At 45.9% G+C, this 7,500-nt stretch overlaps 1 protein-coding gene across 1 annotated transcript in view; it reads left to right on the top strand.

Annotated features, from left to right (window-relative positions):
* LOC143274757 (hillarin-like) overlaps nucleotides 1-7,500 on the top strand; it is a 27,849-nt gene that overhangs the window by 15,446 nt on the left and 4,903 nt on the right. The window contains exons 3-7 of the mRNA XM_076578675.1: nucleotides 432-707; nucleotides 1,645-2,016; nucleotides 3,270-3,401; nucleotides 3,934-4,016; nucleotides 6,592-6,735. Of these exons, the coding sequence (XP_076434790.1) occupies nucleotides 432-707; nucleotides 1,645-2,016; nucleotides 3,270-3,401; nucleotides 3,934-4,016; nucleotides 6,592-6,735 (1,007 nt within the window). The remainder of the gene's footprint in view (nucleotides 1-431; nucleotides 708-1,644; nucleotides 2,017-3,269; nucleotides 3,402-3,933; nucleotides 4,017-6,591; nucleotides 6,736-7,500) is intronic.

Here is a 7,500-nt window from a genome sequence, read left to right as displayed (position 1 = left end):
ATATATATATATATATAACCTTTTCGATGAAATTTGATATTTATCAGCTTTTTGATATAATCACGTTCCATCTCTCTCTCTCTCTCTCTCTCTCTCTCTCTCTCTCTGTGCGTGCGCGTACGCGCTCGCCCCATCTCCCCGCCCCCCTCACCCCCCCCCCCACCCGCTCCCATACACTCACATAAACGAACCCACATGATTGTCCAAACACAAACGCACATAATTATTTAAACCGCTCTAAAGGAGTGCGCATGATATTATATGTTTCATTTTTGTTGTTAGTCTTTTTTTTCTTTTTTTTTGAGTTGTTGATCTTCTTCAGCTTATATTTCTTGTTCTTACTACTGCTACTACTACTACTACTGCTTCTACTTGTACTACTACTGTTGCTATGGATATTTTCAACACCCATGTTACCCTCCATGCCACAGGTCGTGGGTACCACGGGAAAGACCGCTCTGCCCCCCACCACCCCCACCGACCCCCGCCTCTCCCCCGTCCCCCGCGCCAGCCCCCGGGGAAGTCCGGCCAACAGCATGACCAGCGTCACGCCGCGCTCGCTCAACGACACGTCACAGTGGACACACGCGTCACCCAACTCGTCCCTCAATGACGTCACCGTGCCGCCGTCCTCAGCGCTGGCGGCCAGCTATGCCAACAGCATGAGGAGCTTCTCCCACCCCACCCCCGTGCTGAGGAGCTTTGATGTGAGTTATGATAACGACGATGATGATGATGATGATAACAATGATGAAATAGTGATGATGGTACTACCACCACCACAACAACAACAACTACTACTACTACTACTACTACTACTGCTACTGCTGCTGCTGATGATGATGATGATAACGATGATGATGATGATAGCAATGATGATGATGATAACAATGATAATGATGATGATAACAATGATAATGATGACAATAATAATGATAATAATCATGATGATGATGATGATGCAACTACTACTACTACTACTACTACTACTACTACTACTACTACTACTGCTGCTGCTGCTGCTGCTGCTGCTGCTGCTGCTTATAACAACAACAATGATGATGATGATGATAATGATAAATAGCAATAACAACAGCCATACTACTACTGATAACAACAACAACGACGACGACGACAATGACAATGATGATGATGATGATGATCATGACATTTAGTGCGCCCAAATGATGCAAAAACCCAGAGTGATTACAGTGGAAAGCACGACAACATAATCATGCATACTGTGAAAAAAAAAAAAAACACGCAATGCATCTTATTGTACAAATCCGCCTTCTCCATCCTCAGCCAACCCACAAACCCACATTCACTCAATTATTGTGTACACACACACACAACACACACACACACACACACACACACACACACACACACACACACTCCCCACACACCCACCCTCCCTTGGCCATTCAAGATATATGAACATGTACACAATTCATGTGGCCCCTTCGAGCGGGAGGAAGACAAACATGATTTAAAAAAAAAAAAAAAAATCAAACCCGTCTAGGGGTTTTGTTTTGTTTTAGAGAGGGGTGAGGGGGGTTCCAGGACTTTGACAATCCGAGCGATGAAAGTCATGAACAAACTGAATACGTCTGGTGTGTTTTTTTGGGGGGGGTGATCCAGGACTTCGACACGAGCGGCGTGTTCGAGGTGCAGCCCTTGCTGGAGCAGCGTCACATGGAGGAGGCCGAACGTCTCCAGCGGTTCCTGGCCGAGGAGCGACAGAAGGAGCTGAAGCGGCTGGACGACACCATCGCCCTGGAGAAGGAGAAGGCCGCGGAGGAGCTGCTGGGCAGCCTGGACCAGCTGTCCCTGCACAACTCGGTGCCCCGCAGCCTCGTGGAGGAGCGAGAGCGCATCGAGGATCACTTCCGGCACGTGCGGGAGGAGCGGCTGAGGATGGTGTCGGACAAGATGGCGGCGGAGGAGAAAGCCCGCAACGGGAAGATGGTGGAGCGACACTGCCTGGAGATGCTGATGCTGATCGGGGAGAAGGTAGGGTGTGGTGTGGGTGTGTGTGTGTGTATGGGGGGGGGGGGCTGTGTGGAGTGGCACTGCCTGGAGATGTTGATGCTTATCGGGGAGAAGGTAGGGTGTCGTGTGGGTGTTGGGGTGTTGGGGGGATTGTAGGGGGGGGCGGGGCGGGGCTGTGTTGAGCGGCACTGCCTGGAGATAATGATGCTGATCGCGAAGAAGGTAGGGTGTGGTGTGGGTGTTGGGGGGGATTGTAAGGGGGGGGGGGGTCTGTGTGGAGTGGCACTGCTTGGAGATGCTGATGCTGATCGGGGAGAAGGTAGGGTGTGGTGTGGGTGTTTGGGGTGTGTGTGTGGGGTGGGGTGGGGGTGGGGTGGCTGTGTGGTGTGGCACTGCTTGGAGATAATGACGCTGATCGGGGAGAAGGTAGGGTGTGGTGTGGGGGTGTGTGTAGGATGTGGGTCAGGGTGTGTTGGTGGATGAAGGGGTGGAGGTGCCAGGAGACTGATGCTGATCGGGGAGATGGTTGGGTGTGGGTGTTATGGAGTGGGTAAGATAGGTGGATATGTGGGTGTGATGGAGTGGGTACGATTGGTGGATATGTGGGTGTGATGCAGTGGGTAAGGATTGGTGGATATGTGGGTGTGATGGAGTGGGTAAGAATGGTGGATATGTTGGTGTGATGGAGTGGGTAAGAATGGTGGATATGTGGGTGTGATGCAGTGGGTAAGGATTGGTGGATATGTGGGTGTGATGGAGTGGGTAAGATTGGTGGATATGTGGGTGTGATGGAGTGGGTAAGATTGGTGGATATGTGGGTGTGATGGAGTGGGTAAGATTGGTGGATATGTGGGTGTGATGGACTGGGTAAGATTGGTGGATATGTGGGTGTGGTGGAGTGGGTAAGATTGGTGGATATGTGGGTGTGATGGAGTGGGTAAGATTGGTGGATATGTGGGTGTGATGGACTGGGTAAGATTGGTGGATATGTGGGTGTGATGGAGTGGGTAAGATTGGTGGATATGTGGGTGTGATGGAGTGGGTAAGATTGGTGGATATGTGGGTGTGATGGAGTGGGTAAGATTGGTGGATATGTGGGTGTGATGGAGTGGGTAAGGATTGGTGGATATGTGGGTGTTGTGGAGTGGGTAAGATTGGTGTATATGTGGGTGTGATGGAGTGGGTAAGATTGGTGTATATGCTACAAAAGAGCCGTTATGTGTGCGTGTGTGTGTTGTGTGTGTGTGTGTGTGTGTGTGTGTGTGTGTGTCCAGGACCGGGAGGCGGACCGCAGCTGTCTGTATGACCACAGCATGAAGCCCCCCGTGGAGACCCCGGAGAGCAAGAAATCCGCTCTGTACAAATCCCCTGCCCTCTTTGAACACGTCGACCTCAAGGCTGTGGAGGTGAGACAGGGTGTGTGTGCTTGTGTGTGTGTGTGTGTGTGTGTGTTCGTGTGTCTGTGCGTGCTTGTATGTGTTTGTTTATGTGTGTGTTCGTGCTTGTATGTATATGTGTGTTTGTGTATGTGAGTAGTATGTTAGTGTGAGTGTGTGTGTGTGTGTGTGTGTGTGTGTGTGTGTGTGTGTGTGTGTCTGTGTCTGTGTGTGTCTGTGTGTGTGTGTGTGTGGTTGGGTGTGTGTGTGTGTGGTTGGGTGTGGTTGTGTGTGTGTGTGTGTGTTTACTATTTAAAACCGAAACAAAATAAACATATACAGAACGCTGTTGATTTCACACTACGTAAAAGCACACACACACACACACACCCATCCTCACCCCCACACACATACACACACACACACATACACTCCGATCCAGCCCTCCCGCCCCCCCCCCCTACTCCACACACCCAAGAAAGACAAGATAAAAGACATACAGCATCATTAAAAGAAAATAATGGTACCGACTCCATTTCTTCTCTGTCCCTGGTGCACACAGCTGGCGGGCCAAGACCATGACAACCACACGGAGCTGGTGAAGGCCCTGACCAGAGACTGTCACTCTGAACTGGAGAAGCTCAGGTAGCGCAGCACGGCACGGGATGTGTAGGCTGACTGCTTGCTTGGTTGCTTGCTTGAGAGGTGTGTTTTTTTGACTCACTTGTGTAAAACAAAGTGAGTCTATGTTTTAACCCGGTGTTCGGTTGTCTCTGTGTGTGTGTGTGTGTCCGTGGTAAACTTTAACATTGACATTTTCTTCTGCAAATACTTTGTCAGTTGACACCAAATTAGGCATAAAAATAGGAAAAATTCAGTTCTTTCCAGTCATCTTGTTTAAAACAATATTGCACCTCTGGGATGGGCACCAAAAAAAAAAAAAAAAAAAAATGAAGCCTAATTATATGCAAACTGCATTTACTGTTATATTGATAGTTTTTGTACTCTCTAAACTTGGCACTTTGATCTGATATTCTGACCCAACAACAAGAGCAGTCATTATTATCATTTTTTGTTCAAACAGGAACTTCTTTTGCTAAGCATGGAAGTTTTATTTATTTTACAAACGTTTTGGTGCAGATAGTAAAAAAGGGAAATTACTCTCTAATTAATCCTAGGGGAGTTAATTTGCTTTAAACTGATCTTTCTCATCTTAAACATTACATTTTGAAATTATACTCAATACATAAAAAGCTTGGATTTTGTTTAAAGTGTATCACAAGTGTGTCTTGAAGGCCTTGCCTCTCTTGTTTAAAATTGTTTTTACTTGAATGTCTGGTGGATGAGAAGTAGGCTGGCTTGGGTCGGGGATTGTTACACCAAGGGGAAAAGGGGTGGAAGGAATGAGGGAGACAGACACAGAGAGAGAGAGAGAGAGAGAGAGAGAGGAGTGCAACAGTCGATCAATAAGCTTTCATTCTTTAAACGACAGAGTGAGGTATTGTATTGTATTGTATTGTATTTCTTTTTATCACATCAGATTTCTCTGTGTGAAATTGGGGCTGCTCTCCCCAGGGAGAGCACGTCGCTACACTACAGCGCCACCCCCCCCCCTTTTTTTTTGTATTTTTTCCTGCATGCAGTTTTATTTGTTTTTCCTATCGATGTGGATTTTTCTACAGAATTTTGCCAGGAACAACCCTTTTGTTGCGGTGGGTTCTTTTACGTGCGCTAAATGCATGCTGCACACGGGACCTCGGTTTATCGTCTGTAGTGGGTAGCGGTCGCCCAGTACCGTATAACTTTAAAGGACAGAGTGAGACAGTGGACAACAGTCACCCAATACTGTTTGGTACATATCTTGTTATGCATATGTGTGTGTATGTGTGAATGTGTGTCTACATTTTTTTTTTTTTTTACATTTATTTGCTCATTTATCATCATTGTGTCAAACATGGCACACACCCTAGGGACCAGGGTTTCATCTCTCACTATCGGCTGTCGTCTGTTCAGCTGCTTTCAGGTCGTTGATGATTACCGCTCTTCCTGGATTGATGTGCTCTTTTGGGGAGGACTGTTTTTGTGGTTTTTATCTGTATCTTTGCCCCTCGGCCTCCAAAATAGTGCTGCCTTTGCTAATCTGTTTGTTTTTTGTTTTTTTCTATTATTAGTACATGAAATATATATTATCAGTGTCGTGTTGTGTGCTGTAGTGCTGTTTGTTGTTAGCGCTGAATTTCTCACTGTTTGCCTTGGATGGCAATCACTTCTGTCACCATGTCGTGTTGTGTGCTGTAGTGCTGTTTGTTGGTTTATCAGGTTTTAACAGTCAATCTCACAAGCATAATAAACACACGGAGGACGCCATTCCAGATTCCAAGCTCAAGTGATTATTACCGGAATCTCTCAAATACATCACGAACATGCATTATGCCACAATTCCAGATTCCTAGCTCAAGTGATTATTACCGGAATCTCACAAATACATCACGAACATGCATTATGCCACAATTCCAGATTCCTAGCTCAAGTGATTATTACCGGAATCTCACAAATACATCACGAACATGCATTATGCCACAATTCCAGATTCCTAGCTCAAGTGATTATTACCGGAATCTCACAAATACATCACGAACATGCATTATGCCACAATCAGTACATGAAATATATGAATGCTGGAGGGTGAGACGACGCAGGGAGATAGGGTGGGACAACAGTCGCCCAGTACTGTATAACTTTCACACACAATAAAGAGTGCTTATGCTACCGATTCATCTCAAACGCAGGTAAATAAAAGGTACATTGGAACAAGCCCAGATACTTCCCTTAACTCACTCAGTACGGCCAGTCCTCTCTTCTCCTCTACACAGACCCCTCGGATGTCCAGTGGGTGTCTGAATGACCCAACCTTTAGCTTCCGTCGTCAGACTTGTGGTATTCTTTGTCAACATTCACCTCTTCAGTATAAGAGCCTTCCGCTTGCAATATTTTGATGATGGTAACTGGGGTGAAACGCTGTTAACGTCGTCTCTTTCGCCGTTCGTATGGAGAGAGTTAAAAAAAACAACAGGAAGCTAGGTGAATCGGTAGCATAAGCAGCATTGACTTGAAGCTGTGTACCTTGTGTATGGAGAGAGTTACCACTATTAATCATTAAATTCCCTCGCCTAGCCTCATTATTCTTTCATGTCTAACGTTTAACCCCCGCGCGGCGCAGGGCCATCTTCCGCTGGGTGGTGGCCATGGACCTGAGCAAGAACCAGGTGAGCGACATCACGCGGCCCCAGCACCTCGACAGCCTGGTGCGGGGCGTCAGGTGTGGTAAGGAGACCTACCACCAGCTCTTCAAGAAACTCTGCAGGTACTTGTACATCGTGTTGTGTGATATCGTACTGTTTCGCTGTATTGTATTGTATTGTGTTGTATTGTATTGTATTGTATTGTATTGTATTGTGTTGTATTGTACCACCAGCTCTTCAAGAAACTCTGCAGGTACATACACACCGTGCTGTGTTATATCGTAGTGTTTCACTGTATTGTATTGTGTTGTATTGTGTTGTATTGTGTTGTATTGTATTGTATTGTGTTGTATTGTGTTGTATTGTATTGTGTTGTATTGTTTGTACCACCAGCTCTTCAAGAAACTCTGCAGGTACATAAACACCGTGTTGTGTTATACCGTACTGTTTCACTGTATTATATTGTATTGTATTGTATTGTATTGTACCACCAGCTCTTCAAGAAACTCTGCAGGTACATATACACCGTCTTGTGTGATATCGTACTGTTTCACTGTATTATTTTGTATTGTGTTGTATTGTATTGTATTGTACCACCAGCTCTTCAAGAAACTCTGCAGGTACATGTACACCGTTTTGTGTTATATCGTACTGTTTCACTGCATTGTATTGTATTGTGTTGTATTGTACCACCAGCTCTTCACAAGAAGTGTGTATGTACATATACATCGTGATGTCTTTATATCATACTGAATTTCACTGTGTTGTGCTGTATCATATCGTTTTGTGAAACACCAAACCAACTCTTCCACAAAACAATGTGCTGGATATCGACACAGTGTTGTGTTTGTATCTTCCTGAATTTCACTTTGCTGCACTGCATGTTA

Source organism: Babylonia areolata, chromosome 29 (assembly GCF_041734735.1).
Source record: "Babylonia areolata isolate BAREFJ2019XMU chromosome 29, ASM4173473v1, whole genome shotgun sequence".
Classification (NCBI taxonomy): Eukaryota; Metazoa; Mollusca; class Gastropoda; order Neogastropoda; family Buccinidae; genus Babylonia; species Babylonia areolata.
This window is presented reverse-complemented; position numbering and strand designations above follow the sequence as displayed.